The 23,388-nt window shown below is 46.1% G+C and overlaps 1 protein-coding gene across 1 annotated transcript in view; it reads left to right on the top strand.

Moving 5' to 3' along the window:
• Nucleotides 1-23,388, top strand: part of gpr158a (G protein-coupled receptor 158a) — a 1,113,215-nt gene that overhangs the window by 191,090 nt on the left and 898,737 nt on the right. The window contains exon 2 of the mRNA XM_072508450.1: nt 11,010-11,115. Coding sequence (XP_072364551.1) covers nt 11,010-11,115 — 106 coding nt within the window. The remainder of the gene's footprint in view (nt 1-11,009; nt 11,116-23,388) is intronic.

Here is a 23,388-nt window from a genome sequence, read left to right as displayed (position 1 = left end):
TGCTGTCGCCCTGTTCCTTACATGTCTAGGGCCCTCAATGAAGTACTAAAATTATAAAATTTAACTGCACGTCAATGCCTGTAATCTAGGAATGATGTATTGGTTTGTCATTTTAATTCAACACTCCCCTTCCTTTAATATCCTGTCCACCATATTCCTGTTACCAGCTGAAATTGTTCATGTATTTTTGTTGCTACATCATTGTTACATCTGTTAACCCGATTGTCTAATCTACATATAGACTTTTCAATGTAAGTCATATGCAATTCAGCCTTTGGGCTGCAAAATGTGTTTCTTGAATAAAATGTTATTATTACATTATGCATTGCCAATCAATCTATCTCGCCCAGAAATAGAACAATTTAAACTGTTGAGCTCCATTCCTGCAAATTTTTCTTAAGGATTTAAAACATTTTGAAGCTTTTTTTTCCGCTTTTCCTCTCCATCTCCTTTTTCACTCTCTTAATACAATCTTTATTACCCTCCTTTTATTTCCTTTGGTCTACCTGATTTGACTGTATATGTCACCCTTCTCCATCGCTCCTGTTTTTTTACTTAATCCCTAAATCTATTGGTGAAGGAAATTGATGGTTAGTGCCATCGCACACTAAGATCCCAGATGTCCCGATACCCTCGCCACGCTGTTATCAGCTCACGCTTCCAGCAAGTTAAGCACAAAATATTTCAAACTGAATGGTGCAAGAAATGGTCTCACAGTGCACTCTGCATAATGTCCCACTTCAACAAGATTGGGCCCATTGATATCTAATAAAAACGTACTTTGATGAATTGCAGTTTTTCACAGCTCAGAAAGAAACACGTTTGCTTTGTGACTCTGATTATTGTTTTCTAAAGAGGATTGAATGACACTGTGTTTATCTCTGAACATATAAACTTGTTTGACAGAAATATGGAATTATCATTCTGAAGTTGGTTCGGATAGCCTCAGTGGTGATTCAGTGAATGGTAGATTAAGTAACGGCTTTGAAGGCTAGTCATTAAATAAAGTGACAGCTGAATTTGCAAAGGTTTGAAATGTGCTTTATTTCTTATTGTGCAAAACTTTAAAAAAGCATTTCCCCGAACAAATATGAACTCACATATACATTAATTTACTTTGTGCGCTGGTGATTTGGGTGAAATTTTGAATGTCACATTATTGTTTGCAAAGCACCACTCATTCCAATGTCTACCTCATGTAGTGGACAAACTGGAAATACCAACATGCCAAATTTAAACTGAGGTGCTTTTTGTAATTAACTTAGTGCAAAACTAACAATGAATTATACAAAATATTCTATTTGCCATTGCATGTAGTTTTTACAGTATTATTGAATTAAAACATTTAGCATTTAGAACATTTTTTATATGTATGCATTCCTGTCTGCCTGTGCAGGATAAAGCAGGAATGGTGTCAAATTTGAAGGCAGAACTAATTCATAAAAAGCTGAGTTCTTGATGAAAACTGCGACTGAATTGAAACTGTTACTGTGATAAACACCACTGGTCACACACTACGTGTATTACGGTACTGCCACTGTACTACAGTTCACACAGTAAATCCCAGCCTGCTGGCTCCTCCCAGCAGGCGATGTATAAAAGTGTATACTCGCCTGCGCTGCTTCCATTCTGGTTCCAGCTGCAGGAGGCTTAACATCTAGTGCAATAAAGCCTCAATAGTTTCACCATTTTGTCTCGTGGTCATTGATGGTCCATCAATTTATTGCACTAGAAGTTTAGAGATGAACGTCTTAATCAAGCCTGATCGCCTGGAGCTGAACCCTCACGCAGCCGACGCCACAGCCACCTTCGAGCACTGGCTAGCCTGCTTTGAAGGATACCTTGGAGTATCCACAGAAGCCCTCTCAGACTCACAGAAGCTCCAGATCCTCTACTCACGGGTGAGCCCACAAGTCTTCCCCCTCATTTGGGACACGCCCACCTACACGGAAGTGATGGCAGTACATCAGGACTGTGAATCAGGTGTTCGCCAGGCACCTCCAGGCCACGAAACGGAAACTCCCGGGGTAGTCTCAGGACGATTTCTTGCGTGCTCTGCGGATACTTGGTAGGAACTGTAATTACCAGGCATTGTCGGCAGTCCAACACACAGAACTGCTGATCAGAGATGCCTACGTCACGGGCATTAAGTCCAATTACGTTCGCCAGCAGTTATTGGAAGGGGGTACGCTCGACCTTACAGAGACTGTGCAGCTCGCTAACTCCCTAGAAGTGGCCTCCTGCAATCTAGAGTCCTACACCTCCAACCGTGCGGCACCCTCGTGGGCATCATGGGCCCCACCATCTTCCGACCTGGGTACGCTGCAAGCCTGCACCGCGCGGCAGCCAGCCAACTCCGGAGGCCCCAAATGCTATTTTTGTGGTCAGAGCAAGCACCCCAGACAATGCTGCCCAGCGCGGAGCGCGACCTGCAACGGGTGTGGCAAGAAGGGCCACTTCGTCTCCGTTTGCCAGGCCCGATCGGTCGCTGCCGTTTCCAGGCCCAGCATCGCTACACCCCCCAGGTGCGATCCAGGGACGCCGCCATCTTTGCCGCCGCCCGCCACGTGCGGCCCGTGGGCACTGCCATCTTGAACGTCGTCTGCCATGTGCGGCCTGTGGGCGCCGCCATCTTCGCCGCCATATTGGACTGCGCCTCAGGACCCCTGCTCGCCTGGCCATTCGCGGCCCGCTGATACCTCCGCCACCGCCGATCAGCCCAACAACTCCCACCATCTTCCGCAGCTCGCCTCCATCACCCTCGATCAGTCTCGGCCCCGCAACCTCGCGACCGCTACGTCGACTGTAAGGATCAACGGGCATGTGACGACCTGCCTCTTCGACTCCGGGAGCACAGAGAGTTTCATCCACCCTGCTACGGCAAGGCGCTGCTCCCTCCCGGTCCTCCCTGTCACCCAGAAAATCTCCCTAGCCTCCGGATCCCATTCTGTACAAATCTGGGGGTACTGCGTCACGACCCTCTCCATACAGGGCGTAGAGTACAGCAACTTGAGACTCTACGTCCTCCCCCACCTCTGCGCTGCCTTGTTACTGGGTCTCGATTTTCAGTGCCACCTCCAAAGCCTTACTCTGAAGTTCGACGGACCTCTGCCCCCCCTCACCATCTGTGGCCTCACGACCCTTAAGGTCGATCCACCCTTACTTTTCGCAAACTTCACCCCGGACTGTCAGCCCGTCGCCACGAGGAGCAGACGGTACAGTGCACAGGACAGGACCTTTATCAGGTCGGAAGTCCAACGTCGTCTGCAGGAGGGGGGTCATTGAGGTCAGTAACAGCCCCTGTAGATCTCAAGTGGTGGTAGTTAAGACTGGGGAGAAACACCGGATGGTCATCGACTACAGTCAGACCATCAACCGGTACATGCAGCTCGATGCGTACCCCCTCCCACGCATATCTGACATGGTCAATCAGATTGCGCAGTATCGAGTCTTCTCCACAGTTGACATGAAGTCCGCCTATCACCAGCTCCCCATTCGCCCGGAGGACCGCCAATACACTGCATTCGAAGCAGATAGCCGCCTCTATCACTTCCTCAGTGTTCCCTTTGACGTCACCAATGGGCTCTCGGTCTTCCAGCGAGAGATGGACGGAATGGTTGACCAGTAAGGGCTGCGGGGCACGTTCCCGTACCTAGATAATGTCACCATCTGTGGCCACGACCAGCAGGACCACAACGTGAATCTCCAGAAATTCCTCCATACCGCCAAACTCCTTAACCTCACCTACAATAAGGAGAAATGCGTTTTCCGCACCACCCGCTTAGCCATTCTTGGCTATGTTGTGGAAAATGGAGTCCTAGGGCCCGACCTCGACCGCATGCGCCCCCTCCTGGAACTCCCCCTCCCCCATTGCCCCAAGGCCTTGAAACGATGCCTGGGGTTCTTCTCATATTACGCCCAGTGGGTCCCTAATTATGCGGACAAGGCCCGCCCACTCATCAAGTCCACAGTTTTTCCCCTGACGGCTGTGGCCCGCCGGGCTTTCAACCACGTCAAGGCAGACATCGCCAAGGCCACGATGCACGCAGTCGACGAGACCCTCCCCTTTCAGATGGCGAGCGACGCATCGGACGTGGCTCTGGCCGCCACCCTCAACCAGGCGGGCAGACCCGTGGCTTTCTTCTCCCGCACCCTTCATGCCTCTGAAATTCGGCACTCCTCTGTCGAAAAGGAGGCCCAAGCTATTGTGGAAGCTGTGCGACATTGGCAGCATTACCTGGCCGGCAGGAGATTCACTCTCCTCACTGACCAACGGTCGGTTGCCTTTATGTTTAATAATACACAGCGGCGCAAGATCAAGAACGACAAGATCTTGAGGTGGAGGATCGAGCTCTCCACCTATAACTACGAGATCTTGTATCGCCCGGGGAAGCTCAATGAGCCCCCAGATGCCTTATCCCGCGGCACATGTGCCAGCGCACAAGTGGACCGACTCCGGGCTCTCCATAATGACCTCTGCCACCCGGGGCTCACCTGGTTCTTCCATTTTATCAAGGCCCGCAACCCGCCCTACTCCATCGAGGAGGCCAGGTCCATGACCAGGGACTGCCAAATCTGCGCGGAGTGCAAGCAGCACTTCTACCGGCCAGACAGAGCGCATCTGGTGAAGGCCTCCCGCCCCTTTGAGCGCCTCAGCATGGACTTCAAAGGGCCACTGACCGCAACGTGTACTTTCTCAATACAATTGATGAGTATTCCCGTTTCCCATTCGCCATCCCATGCCCCGATATGACGTCTACCACGGTCATCAAGGCCCTACACAGCATCTTCACCTTGTTCGGGTTCCTCACCTACATCTATAGCGATCGGGGATCCTCCTTCATGAGTGATGAGCTGCGTCAGTTCCTGCTCAGCAAGGGCATCGCCTCGAGCAGGACGACCAGCTATAACCCCCAGGGAAACGGACAGGTGGAGAGGGAGAACGCGACGGTCTGGAAGGCCGTTCTGCTGGCCCTTCGATCTAGGAATCTCCCGGTCTCCCGCTGGCAGGAGGTCCTCCCCGATGTGCTCCACTCCATCCAGTCGCTCGTGTGCACTGTTGCTAAAGAGACCCCTCACGAACATGCCTTCCCTAGGAAGTCCACCTCCGGGGTCTTGCTCCCAACCTGGCTGACGGTTCCTGGGCCCGTACTCCTCCGGAAGCATGCGAGGAGTCATAAATTGGATCCCCTTGTCGAAAAAGCCCTCCTCCTCCATACGAATCCACAATACGCCTACGTGGCACACCATGACGGGCAACAGGACACAGTCTCCCTCCGGGACCTGGCACCCGCTGGGTCCCCACCCACAACCACCACCCCGACCCGGTACCATCCCCTCCCCCTCCGGTTGCCTCCCCTGCCCCTGCGCCGTTCACCCTCCCACCAGCGACCCTCACCGCAGCCCCCACCCCAGCAGCATCCGCCCCCTCACTGGATCCACGACTGGATGAAGAAGGAGAGGACAACACGCTCCCGGAGTCGTAGTTACCCACATCGGCGCCCACACCACAACCAGGACCGAAGCGATCGCGGCGGAGGGTCACAGCCCCTGACAGACTCAATCTGTAACATTCTTTTTCACCCCCGCTGGACTTTTTTTTAAACGGGGTGAATATGGTAAACACCACTGGTCACACACTATGTGTATTACGGTCCTGCCACTGTACTACAGTTAACACAGTAAATCCCAGCCTGCTGGCTCCTCCCAGCAGGCGCTGTATAAAAGTGTATACTCTCCTGCGCTGCTTCCATTCTGGTTCCAGCCGCAGGAGGCTCAACATCTAGTGCAATAAAGCCTCAATAGTTTCACCATTTCGTCTCGTGGTCATTGATAGTACATCAATTACAAAGTGATCATTCTGATGTAACCAGAAGAAGAGTGCCCAAAAGATTTAACCTGACAAATTACATGCACAGAAAGCAAAAGCTGAGATAGGGGACTGTGTTTGAGAAGAACGGAAGAGTGTTGTTTGCCGGGTGGCTTGCGTTAGCAGAGAGTATTGTGTGATTATGACCTATTGTGACATCCTGTGTCAGTATAGTTATGACGATGCATTTGGTATGTGGATCTCCCAGTGAACCTTTGCCAATGATGAATAAAGAAAGGAATGATTACTAAAATAAATCTGCCATTTTGTGGATAAGGAAGGAGCCACTTCCTGTTTTAGAGAAGGTTTAGTTTTAAAGATATATTTTGTTGAACTACAATAAACATATGATACAATACAAAAAACATTGACATAATCTTCACCACATTGAACAGTCAGAATTTTGCCAAATAGATGCCTCATGAAGAAGAATTGTCTGTATTTATGACCTCTTGGCAAAGACACAGAAAATATACGAGAGAATATAATAGGCAGCAGTGAGTGACAGAGCTGTAGTTCAGACCAGTAACTGTTCTTATAAATCATAACAGCAAAGAACAGCTCAGCATCCTTATCAGAATCTGGAGATTAAGGTAGTCTTAGTTGCATTGTTTCTAATTGTTAATTTGTAGTAAATGTAGATTTTGAATATTGTTTTATATTTTCAAAGTCAGTAAACATGCCTAGCTACATATTGGAGCTTACATCAGGTGGGTGAATGAGCTCATGGTGACATTGAACATGAAGCTATATGTCACGCATGAGAGGTGGAAACATTAACCACGGTTGTCATCTGAACACCACAATAAGATTACTTCAGTAAGCCTCCTGTGATCGATATATTATTGTTCTTATTACAAACACAGTTGTAAATTCTTTTGGCTGTTTGTTTTTATCGGTATGGCACAGTGCTTCCATTTGGACATGCTGTGCAATGCAGGACTGGATGATACATCAATTTTATGACACAGGGCTTGAAGGTTTATTGGATTTGTGAGTTGGGGACAGGTCACCAAGTTATTTTTCTAGTCAATTACGAGAAGACTTTCTCCATATGGCGACAATAATAGAGTACTGCATTTGTGAGAAATGCAACTAATCACAGTGGGTGCGATTTAACGCCCAAAGCACAGAGACCGGTTTTAGGTGCGTATAGCGAGGTGTTTACCGGCACCTTTAGCACCGAGAATGACCCCGCTATCAAACAAGATTCTGGTTTTTTTGGCTTCATTTACATCACTTCGCACACTGATGAGCTCAGCTCAGCCCTTCAGTGCAAGAAGAGATTGGGTCGCCATTTTAAATGCCGACCCAATCTCTCTACCCCAATCGGACTCCCCACCATGTCCTCCGGATCCCCCAACAAACCAACTTCCCTTTTAGGGTCTTTGAGACCCCCCTCTTCCCTCCTCTTAAGGGCAGGGCACCCCCGGGCCAGATCCCTGGCACAGACAACCTGGCACCCAGGCAACTTGGAACTGCCAGCCTGGCACCCTGGCAGTGCCCCTGCCAGTTTGGCACTGCCAGGGTGCCCAGGTGGCATTACCAGGGTGGCGGTGCCAGGCTAGAAATGCCAAGGTGCCTGGGGGGCAGAGAGAGTGCCAGGGTACCACCCTGCCCAGAATCTGATCACCCAGGGGCCTCCAATAGCCCGGGTGAACCCCCCAGGTGCCTTTATGCGTGGTCCATGTTTGTGTGATCTCACGATGGTGGTACACAGACTGTTGAGTTTATGTCTTAGGTAGTAAGCATCTGTTATACAATTGTCCCATGTGAGAGAGGGGGACTTGAAATCTGCTTAACACTCTATACCTGTAGTGTTTGGGAGTTATTTGATCCCACTTACTCATGATTTTGTATTCACTGGCTTCTTGAGTATCATCTGTTTATAGCTCAATGAAGCAGGGGAAATATGTTACCATGATGTTGTGACTATCACAGAAATGGGGTTAAAGGAAGGGCAGGATTGGCAGCTGAACGTTGGAGGATATAGATGCTTCAGGAGTTAGAGGAGGATGTAAAAGGAGTGGGGAGTAGCATTACTGGTGTGCTGAGAGTTTTTGCAAAGGTTGGTATCATGACCGGTGCAGGCTTGGAGGGCCGAAGGGCCTGTTCCTGTGCTATTGTTCTTTGTTCTTTGTCCTTTGTGACAAGTGCAGGATCTGTATGCCCCTAAGGGGCTGAATTGGATTGAAATTGTAGTTGCAATGAATGACCAACAGACTGTATTTGTATAAAATGTAATTGTAAAGGACATAGTGTCCTGATGGAACAAAGAATCTATTTTTATGAGTGGTAAGCTGACGTGGACCATTACTGATAAAATTACAATTTCATGACTGGAATGAGTTTGTTATTTTTACTCTGACTGTTTCCTACTCTGCACAACAGAATGAAAGCTTGGTAGAGAAAATGACATAAAGCACCCCACATCATCTACCATTCCTTGGTGGAAAGGGTGAGAAGGTAACATGAATGAAAATGAAAATCACTTATTGTCACAAGTAGGCTTCAAATGAAGTTACTGTGAAAAGCCCCTAGTCGCCACATTCCGGCACCTGTTTGGGGAGGCTGGTACGGGAATTGAACCGTGCTGCGGGCCTGCCTTGGTCTGTTTTCAAAGCCAGGGATTTTGCCCATTCTGCTAAACCAGCCCCAGGAAGGTTCCTGCAGCTTCTAAACAATTTCTTGATAGCTAAGTGGCTGGGTGCTGCTCAGTGGGATCGATTTTAGTTCCAGTCTGTGATGAACGGTTACTGCCTTGTCATCGTGTAAAGTGATGTCCCCTTTAAGACCGGGCTTGGAACCCTGGGGACTCCGCCTCTGGCTTCGCCCATCTGTGAGCCATATATAAGGGGCTGCCTTGTGGGCTGTGCAGCAGTTAGCACACGTCTCGGCTCTTGCATAGTTCTTAGTCTATTAAAGCCTTCTTTACCGTTTACACTCTAAGCGTCGTTATTGAGGGTATCTCACAGTCACCTGGGTACATGTGCAGTAGCAGCAGGAAAATGCCACCAGGTACCATAGCGCCTCATTTATGCTGGCTGCTGGGGCCTGGCCACCAGCACCTTGCGAAGGGCATTTTGATGGACAGCAAGAGCGTCCCTCCCTTTCTGGCAGGAGATGCACTTTCACATGAAAATCGGGTTCTGTGGTGTACATAGAATCTCCAAATGTAATTTTGATGGAAAAATAATTGGGGCGTATGCCAAACACATGTCTACCACTTATGATTATGTTGAGCAGTCTCAGCAATGGTCCTCAAAGGAATTGCTAAAAGTTACTCAGAAAATGGCCCCAAACGTCCTTTGTCTTTTATTTATATGGGCTTCGTTGTGTGGGGGATTTGTAACGATGACCCCACTTCTGACCATTTCACGTTACAACTTTTTGAAGCATAAAGGGATTAAGGGTTATGGTGTTCGGGCCGGAAAGTGGAGCTGAGTCCACAAAAGATCAGTCATGATCTCATTGAATGGTGGAGCAGGCTCGAGGGGCCAGATGGCCTACTCCTGCTCCTAGTTCTTATGTTCTTATGTAACTCCATTGCCCTGCAGGATAATAGTTAAAGGGTGGATAATGGGAGGATCTATCCTCGTGTGGGGGAGACCAAAACAAGGGGATTCAGTTTAAAAATCAGAAGCCTCCCTTTTAAGATGGAGATGAGGATAAGCCTTTTTCTCTCAGAGGGTCATTTGTCTGTCGAATTCCCTTCCCCACCAAGCAGTGGAGGCTGGGTCATTGAATTTATTAAACGCTGAGTTAGACAGAATTTTGATAATCACGAGAGTCAGTGGTTATGGGGGGCAGACAGGAGAGTGGAATTGAAATGACAACCAGATCAGCCATGATCTTATTGAATGGTGGATCAAAGAGCAGAATGGCCTACTCTTGCTCCCAAGCCCTAAGGGTGTAGTTTTAAGGCCCCAATGTGGCAGGGGTGGGACCGTAAAATGCGGCGAGCCATTCAAAAGTCCATTGAGTTTCGCGGAGCTGGAAAGTCCCACCTGTGGGTGTGGCTGTAAAATTATTCTGTCCTATGTTCCTGTGTTCTTAAACACCCAGGAAGACATTATCGCATTAATGACTTCCGTTGCACAGTTCATTGGTTTAAGATATCAAATTAGTCTCTCACACGCTTTGAAGGAGGCAACATAGATCAAACCTTGTAAAATTAATTATATATTCCTGTTCAAGCTGTTCAACTGAGGCAGTGCTTCCTGTGCATCTCCTTCAATCTGGTCCACTGCAATTGCTGCTCCCAATGCTGTCTACTCTACATTGGCGAGACTAAATGCAGACTGGGTGACCGCTTAACAGAACACCTTTGGTCCGTTCGCAAGCAGGACCCAGACCTTCCTGTCACTTGCCATTTCAACTCACCGTCCTGCTCTCATGTCCACATGTCTGTCCTTGGCCTGCAGCAATGGTCCAGTGAAGCCCAATGCCAACTTGAGGAACAGCACTTCATCTTCAGATTAGTCATGTTACAGCATTCCGGACTTAACATTGAGTTCAACAACTTTAGACTGTGAACCTCCACCTTCAACCCATTTTTATTTCTATCAATTTATTTTCATTTTTTCCATTGATTTGTTTTTATCTTACCTTTGTCCCTCCTCCCCCACGCCACTTGGGCCATCTGTTCCCTGTTCCCAGTTGTCCTTTGACACACTGCTTAACTTTGTTCTGCTATCCACACATTCTAATTTCTTTATTATCAGCATCCTTCTTAGCCTTGATCACCCCGTTTACATTCCCTTTTTCTTTCTGTCCTTGACAGAATTGTCAATCTCCACCTTTTGCTGGCACCTCTATCCAGCTCCACTGCTCCACACTCCCCACCCCCTCCCCACCCCCAGTAACAACAGTATAAGCCTGACCCTATTTCCAGTTATCTCCAACTTTGACAAAGGGTCATCCAGACTTGAATCGTTAGCTCTCTTCTCTCCACAGATGCTGTCAGACCTGTTGAGATCATCCAGCATTTTGTGTTCTTGTTTCAGATTCCAGCATCCGCAGTAATTTGCTTTTATCTATGTATTCCTATTCTCTGACTCAAGTAACTGAATGCATTCATTCTGATTGGTTAACACTTCCCATCTATTTGTGAATACTAATAGTTTTATTTTTCTTCCAGGGGTGTTGTTAGGGTTGACATAAATCTACAGAATGTGGACATTGACCAGTGTTCAACTGAAGGATGGTTTGGAGGAACACACAAATGCAGACTCAACAGTACAAAGGTAAAGCCAAACAGTTTGAAATGGCCTCCCTTTGACGGGTTGTATACAGGAATTATTTGCATCATTGTGTGGACTGATTTAGATGTACGATAATGGGTGAAAAGAAAGTCACACAAATCACTTGCTTTATTGTTGCTGTCTTGCTTTTATACATCAAATGTATATGTATTGTTACTCTCTATTTCAAGTACTTAAAAGTATGCATGAAGATCCAGTCTTGCCTTAGATGTCTAAAGAATTGATATGGTCTATAAAGCACAAGAATTGCCACATGTGGAATACAATGTCCAGTTGTGGCCATTCCGGTTTTTGCAAGGGCCTGGAAAATATTGAGATCCCTCCTTACACTCCAATATTGCCTCTAATGGCAGAAGCACAATTGGAGTTGGCCCTGTATAATAAATGTCATGTCATTATGTTGAAAATTACACTGGCATCATATGGAAAGCATTGGTGGTTCTTCTGATGGAACTTAACATCAGATCTACCACCTTGGAATCTAGAGAGATGACTTCCAGGCTGAGCTTTCTTTCTCATGACTGTGAACTGTGAAGGAGTCAAAGTGAACCTGTGGTGACGATGTGAATGCCCACCTCCTTTTGTCTGCCACAAGTATTGCCTGAAGGAGGACTGAAACTGACAGACATAACTTACCTTGGGATGTGCCTTTTGTTTATCTGGGAGAATCACCTGAAATGGAGGTGCACATACACTGACGTGATTCAGTATTTTGAATTCTAAATGCTCAGAGTTGCAGAAAATGGAAAATGAAATGGGAACAAAAATTCAGTTTGAGGAATGATCACTGAATAAAGTCTGAAAATGAACAAAACAGTGAAGGAAAAATGAGGAGTGACACCGATTTCTGACTGACAAATCAATTTCCTTCTGCTTTCTGATTTTGGACAAATTAAGAGCCTTTTTTTAGAATCAAGGATTGATTACCATTTGTCAGTGGTTTTCAAGGATGGAAATCAAAATGGTTGCATTATTTTTCTTTGGGCAACATTGTGCCTTATAACCATCAGCTGGCAGAGGGGGAAAAACAGACCAACTATGGTGCAAATCAATTAGTTCTAATTTCATGCTTAACATTGCCACTTAATAAACATGGATGACAAATATTTGTTTATTCAGTCTGCAAAATACCAGAATAAAAATTTAGGAGATAACATTTTGCGATGAGAAAAACTGCTTATTAACAATATATTTGAAAACTGAGATGAAGGAATGGGTTTGAGTGTTAGCCTGCCCTTGCATTGGCCACAAGAGCACGTCACTGTTCTGGTCAACCATTGCAAAGATATGTGGTATCATGAATTTTAAAATCCATATTGCTCCGTCTTACACAAAGATAAAGAACGCATATGGTAAGGTATATTTAAGCCTGAGTTGTGGAAGACATTTGGGTGGAGCAGGCTTGAGAGGGTGAATGGCTCTTTCTCACTCTGGATTCTCTTATGTTCTTATCAATAACTAAAAAGAAACGCTCAAGGAAAAAATTGTATTCTGTTAATATGGAGCTGAAGGATTATGTATGGCTTTGATGTTAAAGGTGGGCCTGTTTTGTGTATGAGAAAAAGCCTCTGAGTAGTGGTGAAATGTCCAGGATTGTTCTTGAGTGCACTTGCTGATATTTACTCATATCAATGTCTTCCTTTAAAATAATGCACAGAAGAAAAAGCATCCCATTATGTTTTTGCCCATTTTGCAACCAAAGCTAGATCTTGTAATTCAAGGCAATTAATGTTGGAATTCTATATTATTTGTCAAATCCTTTTGTTACATACTGAAGGGAAGGGTTTGCTTCAATAAACCTGTGTGAATCTTTTTCTTGTACAATAAGTACATTTAACAGAGTCACAGGTTGAATAATTCATGAGATGCTGTGGCTTCTTGAACAACAAGACACATGGCCCTTGGAATTTGGACAAACTGCATAATTAGTTAGTATCTGAGGTGTTTTGTGTTCATCTCATGAGGCTCACCATCTCTGTAGTTATTTAATAGTTGCGAACAGTTGTCTGCCAAAGGAGCAAAATGAAAATTGTATTTTTGGCAAGGTGAAGGAATAATAAAAAGTCTGCTTTTTTCTTAGGCAGCTCGCAAGGAATTAAGTCAGTGTGATTTTCCAATTGATTTTAAAGCCAATGAACAGTCCTTAAGCCAATTGCCACCATGCAGAAGTACAACTTTATGTTAATTATAAATTATTTATAAAAGGAATTGGATGTTGATTCTTTGCTCTTGGTAAAATTACTAGTATTTTTGTAAATTGTGGTGTTCTGTTGAAAATCATTGACCTTGAATTGGTGCAACAGGACACAAGGGGAACAAAGTCACATAGTGAACGTTTTTAGCTGTGTGTTTGCGGGCGCTCGTAGCCCCAAGAAACACAACGCTATTGAACGGCACTCTGATTAGATCGGGGACCTCAGTGGGAAACACATGGCTGAGGCTGCACATAGCCCCATTTTCTGTACTGAGGCTCTCCGCTCTCTGGAACTCCTCAGTGTAGCGCCAGATTGGGATGCCATTTCTAAATGGCGTCTTGAATTCTGGAGCCCGAACCTACGCCGACCGTCCCCAAGGCCCAACTCACTGTAAGGGGGTTTCCGGGCCCTCAGCACCCCTCAACACCTGCACAGGGCAGCTCCAGCCAGCCTCCTTCCATGCAGAAAATGTCAGCTTAGCACCTTGGCAATGCCAACCTGGTACCCTGGCATTGCCACTGCCAGGGTGCCAAGCTGGCAGTGTCAGGGTGCCCAGGTGGCACCTGCAGTGCCAGGGTACCATCCTGCCCAAAGGGCATGCAACTAGGGGTCTTCAATCCCCTGGGAGACACCCAGGAGTGCCGTTCTATCTGGGCCCTGTTTGTGGAAACCAGTACTGAATGGCGCTCGCTCGAGGTCCCCGAGACAAAGGAGATTGATCCCATGCCTCGGGTACATCGGGAAACTGCATATTACAGTGAGACTAGCTGTCTCGCTCGAAAATGCATATTTGTCAAAAAATGATCCGGCCCACAATAGGTGGGATTTACATTGCACCATCTTGCAAGATCATGTTAGATCTTGCAAGGCATTGTGAGCTGGGTAGATCCTGGAAGCGGGATCTACCGGCTTCTATTGGCCACGTTGCACATGGCGTGGCCATTCGATCACACCCTAGGTGATGAATCTGTTGAGTTGCTCATTTAAATTGATCAAAATATGGGGAGATTCCAAGCATATGCAGGACATCTCCCTGAGTTGGTTGGGAATGGGTCAATTTGAGGCCCATGGGGAAATATCAGAGGAAGATATATTTCTAGGCTACTTACTACAGTTTGTAGTATCTGGCTAAGGTCAGCTCTGGAGTGGAAGGAGGCTTGAGCGTAGAACATCTACTTGCCCTTGATGCTGTGAAAGGTGCTTAGGTGGGAAGGCTAAGGAGGACTGTAGAAAAATAATAAAACCATAAATTTCCATACTGCTTCAGATTTATGACTGTATTATGGCTCTGAAGTTACAAAGGTCCAATATTGCTAAAATTCCAATGTACTGTGTGGGTTATTGACATTTTATAATGCAGGCAGCAAGCCATCCTGCGGTAAAGTTCATCATTCCCTATGCAAGCCATAATTTGTGGATGAGTACATTATTGTAAATGCGAAGAACAGTTCGGATAGATAGAGAGAAAAAATATCTGCTGTCTAGATCCAGTGGGCATAGTCTAAAAACGAGAGCCAGACCATTAGGAGTGAAATTAGGAACGATTTCTACACACAAGGGTGATAGAAGTTTGGAACTCTCTTTTGCAAACTACAATTGATGCTTAATCAATTGTTAATTTTAAAACTGGGCTTGATGGATTTTTGCTAACCAAAGGTTTGAAGGAATATGGGGCAAAGGCCGGCATATGGAACTAGCTCGCAGATCAACCATAATCTCATCGAATGGCGAAGCAGACTCAAGGGGCCAAATGGCTTCTTGCTGTTCCTCTGATCACGAGTCAGTTGTAATTTTTTTTTCAGGTAAATCATTTCTCCGTAAATAAGGCTGCATTCATATCTTGCAGACAACGGTCCCGATTTTATGATCCCAACAAAGGCAGACATCACTGCGGGCAGGATGGGAATATTTGAAGAGCTGGTGGCTTTTAATGGCTCTCCAAATTTTCTTGTCCCATCTGTTATGATATCTGCCGGTGCCAGGGAGGGAAAATCCCACCCAGCATTTCCTCTTGATTCTTGATGCTTGTGAAATAATAAATATTCAATGTAAGCAAGACAGATTTGGAATATTGAAGTATTTTATAGTGAGCTGAAAGAAGTTCAGTTCAGCTGAACCGAATTTGATGGATCATTCTGCTCACTCCTTTATTAATTAATGATACTGATTACTAACTAGGCTTGAGTGGCATCATGACTCCCAAATTGAACTCAGGGCAGGAATAGAGTGGGCAGGGGGCAAAGCAGAAAGCAAACTCTCTTCACTTTACCAGTTTAGCTGAGTTTATTTCCATAGGAGGAACAGCCGTACTGATTGCATCAGGAAATGGGTGCCCTGATATTTTCTCTGGTTGAAGTTTGCTGGATCTCCCCGTGACTGGTTAAAGCAAGATTTCTCATTTTCCTATTACAGCTGCTGCAAAGGGTGGAGTTTCGAAAATTAGTCCCAGACTTACTCCTGAGTTTTCAGTTGCCTCCTTGGAGGTCCTGTTGGAGGAGTTCAGTGCAAGGAGGGAGCTACCATTCACCAGAAAGCCCGGGAGCATCACTAGAGCCACTATCCAGCAGACAGACGTGGCTGACAGGATCAGTGCCAGCAGTATTTATCTCGACTATCAGTTGGGAATAGGTTTAATTATCTTACAAAGGCAGCAAGGGTCAGTGCAACCCTTCATCTCTGTTCTTCTCTGAGCAGCCCGTGACAACACTCCATTCACCCACCTCTCCTGCCACTTCCAACAATTCCCCCCTTCCACCACAAACCTCAGCATTCAATCACAAGGGACACTGCAACATGTGGTTCTCATTCGAAGTACGCTCAGCTCTTCCTTTCGTCTCTTAGAATAGAATCCCTACGTTGCAGAAGGAGGCCATTTGGCCCATCGGGTCTGCACCGACCCTTCGAACGAGCTCTCTACCCACATGCTCTCATCTAATGACCTGTCCTTACCCATGTAACCCCATAACCTAAACTGCACATTCCTGGACACTAAGGGGCAATTTAGCATGGCCAATCCACCTAACCCGTCCATCTTTGGACTGTGGGAGGAAATGGGAGCAACCGGAGGAAACCCACGCAGGTACGGGGAGAATGTCCAAACTCCACACAGACAGTGACCCAAGCCGGAATTGAACCCGGGTCCCCGGTGCTAACTATTATGTCAGCGTTCGGCCCATATCACAAAACGTATAATGTTCTATTCTCATGCTCTAATATTTACGCCACAACCAGTTCCTCCCATCAGTCCTTCCTCTCTCCCCCACATATACATTTGGCTTTATTTATTACCTTGCCATCCTCATTCCACGTTGCTGCTTCTCCAGCTATCATCACATTGCACAAACTCGCTAGATCTCCACTTAATTCTTCCACAGTCACTCACGAATTCCCATCCTCTCTATCTGCGGGACAAAACAGTGCATAATGCCAGGGAGAGGAGCAAGACTGGAAGGGGTGACTGATGAGCACCCAACATCAAATTCCTACCTAGAGCAGGAGCATACCATCTGGAACTTTATAAATAGTAGCATAGAGTACAAAAGCAAGGAAGTTATGTTGAAGCTTTATAAAACACTGGTTGGGTTTCAACTGGAGTATTGTGTCCATTTTTGAGCACCTCACTTTGGGAAGGATGTAAAGATATTAGAGAGGGCGCAAAAGGATTTGTGAGAATGATTCCAGGGATTCGGAACCTCAGTTACTTGGATTGATTGGAAAAGCTGGAGCTGTTCTCCATGGCGAAGTGAAGGTTGGGTGGAGATTTGAGAGAAGTATTTAAAATTATGAGGGGTCTGGACAGAGTTCATAGGGAAAAACTGTTCCCATTAGCAGACAGGTTAAGAACCAGCTGATACAGGTTTGAGATGAATGGCAAAAGCACCAAAAGAGACAGAAAACAAATAATTTTATGCAGCGGAATGCTTGACCTGAAAGTATGGTGGAGGCAGAGTCAATAATGTCTTTTGAAAGGAAATTAGATAATGAACTGCAGATTAACTGCAGGATGAGGGAACTGGAATAGCTGAATTTCTCTTGCACAAACACGATGGCTGAATGGCCTACTTCTGCAATCACCACTTTTTGATTCTATGAATTCTTGCTTAGTGACTCGGGCAAATTCATGAGCATCAGGAAAGCAAGGTCGACGGCCTATCTGAACAGAATATCTGAACATTGTTATCGTTCATTCACCTCAGAACAGCTACACAATTGAAGCTGAATTCTCAAGGTTTCTCCCTGTTAATAGCCAATCTCTGGTTTAGTCTTAACCCCTGTCGTTTTTCTTTTTCCTCTATGTTCTTCTTGGTATAAATCTCCTGCATTTGCCCTCAAGTGCTCCACCCCTCCCAAGCACAGATATTGGCACTTCACATTTGTTAGATAGTGACCCAGGGACTTCTGCTTGTGGTGAAACATCTGGCACCAGTTAGCAGCAGAAGATATTAACGGTAGGAATTGTCCAGGAGACAGCGCATTGCAGGCTGACACCACTCTTTCTTCTGCTGAGCAGGACAGGCATGAGGAATTTCAGCCAGGAAAAGACAATTCCTCGCCTTTCACAAGCAGATCTTCAAGATATTGGAAGGCCTTGTTCTTTTCTTGACAAATATATGAATAGGATGGGAATAGAAGGATACGGACCCAGGAAGTGTAGAAGATTGTAGTTTAGTCGGGCAGTATGGTCGGCACGGGCTTGGAGGGCCGAAGGGCCTGTTCCTGTGCTGTACATTTCTTTGTTCTTTGTTCTTTGTTCTTTGCCTGTGAAGCAGTTTTAGGACAGTAACACAGTGGTTAGCACTTTTGCTTCACAGCGCCAAGGACCCGGGTTCGATTCCCGGCTTGGGGCATGTCTGTGCGGAGTCTGCCACGTTCTACCCGTGTCTGCTTGGATTTCCTCCCAGTGCTCCGGTTTCCTCCCACAAGTCCTGAAAGTGCTTGTTAGGTGAATTGGACATTCTGAATTCTCCCTCTGTGTACCGAACAGGCACCGTAGTGTGGCGACGAGGGGCTTTTCACAGTAACTTCATTGCAGTGTTAATGTAAGCCTACTGGTGACACGAATAAAGATTATTATTATAAAATGTGAATGAGTTGTTTCCTTTCTGTGAAGTGTTATCTCATACTGTACTATCTACTTAGGCGAGTGTGGCCATGTCCATGGATGCTGCAGCTGGGCTCATTCTCACAAAACGAATGATGATCACCATCCTGCACCACTTATCGGCAGCCCAAACTGCTGCCATGCTGGCTTGTTGTTTCACCTTCAGGATACAGCTGAACTCATTGAATAAGTTGGCATCAATAGACGGGGTTTTTGAAGAGGCACTCAGTATCAGCAGTCTATTCCCCACCAGTCGATGCATTTATTTCAGACATGCTGGATATTGATGGAATTGTAGCCACACTAACAACTGCTGGTGGTTGTTCTGATGCCCAGAGGGCATGGCATCACGTCAAGTTTTCTCTGGATACGAGGAAGCCAAACACTGCTGCAAATCTCCAAGCTCTCTGCTGTTGACTGTTTAGGTTGATTGGAAAGGTGATGTGATGGTAAACAGGATGTCAGTGAATTGCTTAATAAGTGTTTGCCTTGCAGATTGGGAGAAGTGGCTGATGTTGCTTGAAGCAGATTGGAATGAAACAATGGCAAATGGTCTATGGCAGGACCTGGAGGCTGCAGAGCTCTGTAATAGACTGCTTGGGGAAGCTCCTCATCCTTTTTTCTTGAGCTGCAGCTCAATTGGTAGCACTTTTGCCTCAGAGTCACAAGGTTCGAGGTATCTGAAGATAGGAAAAGCAAAACATTTTTTTTTTTTTTTTCGTTCATGGGATGCAGGGTGTTGCTGGCTGGGCCAGAATTTGTTGCTCATCTGAATTGCCCTTGAACTAAACGGCTTGCTGGGCCATTTCAGAGGTTAATTGAGAATCAACCACATTGCTGTGAGCCAGGAGTCAGGCTCACAGGACATTTGTGAATCAGATGGATTTTTGCAATAATTTTAATTCCAGCTTTTGCTTTGAATTCAAATTTCACTACCTGCCATGCTGGGATTCGAACTTGGGTCTTAAGAGTGTTACCCTGGGGGTGGGATCTACTAGTTATGTTGAACCTGAAAAGCAGCGTAGTGCAGCGCAACACAACTGGTAGATGCCAGGCGATCCCACTTCTGGATCTAACCGGCTCACCACGCCTTGTGAGATCTAACAAGAAACAGGTCAAACAGTTGAGGAACAGTGGAGAACCTTCCAAGCGATTTTTCACAGTGCTCAGCAAAGGTTTATACCAACAAAAAGGAAGGACGGTAGAAAGAGGGAAAATCGACCGTGGATATCTAAGGAAATAAGTAGAGTATCAAATTGAAGGAAAATGCATACAAAGTAGCAAAGATTAGTGGGAGACTAGAGGACTGGGAAATCTTTAGGGGGCAACAGAAAGCTACTAAAGAAGCTATAAAGAAGAGTAAGATAGATTATGAGAGTAAACTTGCTCAGAATATAAAAACAGATAGTAAAAGTTTCTACAAATATATAAAACAATAAAGAGTGGCTAAGGTAAACATTGGTCCTTTAGAGGATGAGAAGGGAGATTTAATAATGGGAGATGAGGAAATGGCTGAGGAACTGAACAGGTTTTTTGGGTCGGTCTTCAAAGTGAAAGACACAAATAACATGCCAGTGACTGATAGAAATGAAGCTATGACAGGTGAGGACCTTGAGAGGATTGTTACCACCAAGGAGATAGTGATGGGCAAGTTAATGGGGCTAAAGGTAGACAAGTCTCCTGGCCCTGATGGAATGCATCCCAGAGTGCTAAAAGAGGTGGCTAGAGAAATTGCAAATACACCAGTGATAATTTACCAAAATTCACTAGACTCTGGGGTGGTCCCGGCGAATTGGAAATTAGCAAACGTGACACCACTGTTTAAAAAAGGAGGTAGGCAGAAAGCGGGTAATTATAGGCCAGTGAGCTTAACTTCGGTAGTAGGGAAGATGCTGGAATCTATCATCAAGGAAGAAATAGCGAGGCATCTGGATGGAAATTGTCCCATTGGGCAGACGCAGCATGGGTTCATAAAGGGCAGGTCGTGCCTAACTAATTTAGTGGAATTTTTTGAGGACATTACCAGTGCGGTAGATAACGGGGAGCCAATGGATGTGGTATATCTGGATTTCCAGAAAGCCTTTGACAAGGTGCCACACAAAAGGCTGATGCATAAGATAAAGATGCATGGCATTAAGGGGAAAGTAGTAGCATGGATAGAGGATTGGTTAATTAATAGAAAGCAAAGAGTGGGGATTAATGGGTGTTTCTCTGGTTGGGAATCAGTAGCTAGTGGTGTCCCTCAGGGATCAGTGTTGGACCCATAACTGTTCACAATTTACATAGATGATTTGGAGTTGGGGACCAAGGGCAATGTATCCAAGTTTGCAGACGACACTAAGGTAAGTGGTAATGCAAAAAGTGCAGAGGATACTGGAAGTCTGCAGAGGGATTTGGATAGGCTAAGTGAATGGGCTAGGGTCTGGCAGATGGAATACAATGTTGACAAATGTGAGGTTATCCATTTTGGTAGGAATAACAGCAGAAGGGATTATTATTTAAATGATAAGATATTAAAACATGCTGCTGTGCAGAGAGACCTGGGTGTGCTAGTGCATGAGTCGCAAAAAGTTGGTTTACAGGTGCAACAGGTGATTAAGAAGGCAAATGGAATTTTGTCCTTCATTGCTAGAGGGATGGAGTTTAAGACTAGGGCGGTTATGCTGCAATTGTATAAGGTGTTAGTGAGGCCACACCTGGAGTCTTGTGTTCAGTTTTGGTCACCTTATTTGAGAAAGGACGTACTGGCACTGGAGGGTGCGCAGAGGAGATTCACTAGGTTAATCCCAGAGCTGAAGGGGTTGGATTACGAGGAGAGGTTGAGTAGACTGGGACTGTACTCGTTGGAATTAAGAAGGATGAGGGGGATCTTATAGAAACATATAAAATTATGAAGGGAATAGATAGGATAGATGCGGGCAGGTTGTTTCCACTGGCGGGTGAAAGCAGAACTAGGGGGCATAGCCTCAAAATAAGGGGAAGTAGATTTAGGACTGAGTTTAGGAGGAACTTCTTCACCCAAAGGGTTGTGTCTATGGAATTCCTTGCCCAGTGAAGCAGTAGAGGCTCCTTCATTAAATATTTTTAAGATAAAGATAAATCGTTTTTTGAAGAATAAAGGGATTAAGGGTTATGGTGTTCGGGCCGGAAAGTGGAGCTGAGTCCACAAAAGATCAGCCATGATCTCATTGAATGGTGGAACAGGCTCGAGGGGCCAGATGGCCTACTCCTGCTTCTAGTTCTTATGTTCTTATCACAATGTGAATCCTGCCCATTGTGGCAGGATCATTTTCTGGCAAATCTGCATATTAAAATGAGTCAGTTTCCCGACATCTAATCAAGGCATGGGATCTAACCCCCTCGTCTTGAAGACTTTGGGCAAGTGCCATTCAATGCCGGTCTCTGCAAACAGGGCCAGACAGAACGGCACTTGTGTGGGTCTCCCAGGGGATTGGCAGCCCCCAGGTACATGCTCTCTGGGCAGGGTGGCACAATGGCACTATCGGTGCCACCTGGGGAAACTGGCAGTGCCAGTCTGGCACACTGGCAGTGCCACCTGGATTCGAGCTTGGCACTGTCAAGATGCCCAGGTGGCACTTCCAGCTGACAGTGGCGCTGCCAGGGTGCCAGATTGGCACTGTCAAGGTGCCAAGCTGGCATTTCAGCATGCCGGTGATAGGGCCAGGGTGGGCCCATGAGTGTGGAGGTTACAGATGGGCCCGGGGACCTCCTTGTAGTGAGTTGGGGGAGTCGCGTTGGGAGATCGAAAGGCCATTTAAAAATGGGGTCCCAATCTCTCGCTGCACTGACGAGTTCTGGTGAGCGGAGCTCTTTAATGCAGAAAGCAGAGCTAAGTGCGGCCTCGTCGGGGAGTTCCTTGCTGAGGCCCCCAATCTACCCGGATGGGCGTTAGGTAGTGGAGTGTTTCTTGGTGCTCCGAGCATCAGGAAACACCTGGATAATCTCCCGTTCGGGACTCTGTCCCCCTTTGGATAGATCACGCCCTGAGTCACTAGATTACTACTCCAGTGACAATATCACTACCCCACTGCCTCCCTAGACAATCCAGGAATTGAAAACTCTCTTGGCAATGCAGAGCCCACAGATCCTGTTATCCATTTATTTGCAGGTGAGAGACCCGTAAAATCTCGCTTTAATGGTTCTGAATATTTTATTAGGAGGTTGTCACTGGGCAGTATTTCTGTGACTGTGAATATTGGATTTGGTACTGGGTAATGAACCAGGACAGCTGTTAGATTTGGAGGTAGGTTAGCACTTTGGTGATAGTGACCACAATTCGATTACGTTTACTTTAGTGATGGAAAGGCATAGGTATATACTGCAGGGCAAGAGTTATATCTGGGGGAAAGGCAATTATGGTGCGATGAGGCAAGACTTAGGATGCATCGGATGGAGAGGAAAACTGCAGGGGATGGGCACAATGGAAATGTGGAGCTTGTTCAAGGAACAGCTACTGCGTGGCCTTGATAAGTATGTACCTGTGAGGCAGGGAGGAAGTGGTCGAGCAAGGGAACCGTGGTTTACTAAAGCAGTCGAAACACTTGTCAAGAGGAAGAAGGAGGCTTATGTAAAGATGAGACATGAAGGTTCAGTTAGGGCGCTTGAGAGTTACAAGTTAGCTAAGAAGGACCTAAAGAGAGAGTTAAGAAGAGCCAGGAGGGGACATGAGAAGTCTTTAGCAGGTAGGATCAAGGATAACCCTAAAGCTTTCTATAGATATGTCAGGAATAAACGAATGACTAGGGTACGAGTAGGGCCAGTCAAGGACAGTAGTGGGAAGTTGTGCTTGGAGTCCGAGGGGATAGGAGAGGTGCTAAATGAATATTTTTCATCAGTATTCACACAGGAAAAAGATATTGTTGTCGAGGAGAATACTGAGATTCAGGCTACTAGACTAGAATGGCTTGAGGTTCATAAGGAGGAGGTGTTAGCAATTCT

Source organism: Scyliorhinus torazame, chromosome 6 (assembly GCF_047496885.1).
Source record: "Scyliorhinus torazame isolate Kashiwa2021f chromosome 6, sScyTor2.1, whole genome shotgun sequence".
NCBI classification, from domain to species: Eukaryota; Metazoa; Chordata; class Chondrichthyes; order Carcharhiniformes; family Scyliorhinidae; genus Scyliorhinus; species Scyliorhinus torazame.
The sequence above is the reverse complement of the archived record's forward strand: the minus strand, read 5'-3'. Positions and strand labels throughout refer to the sequence as shown.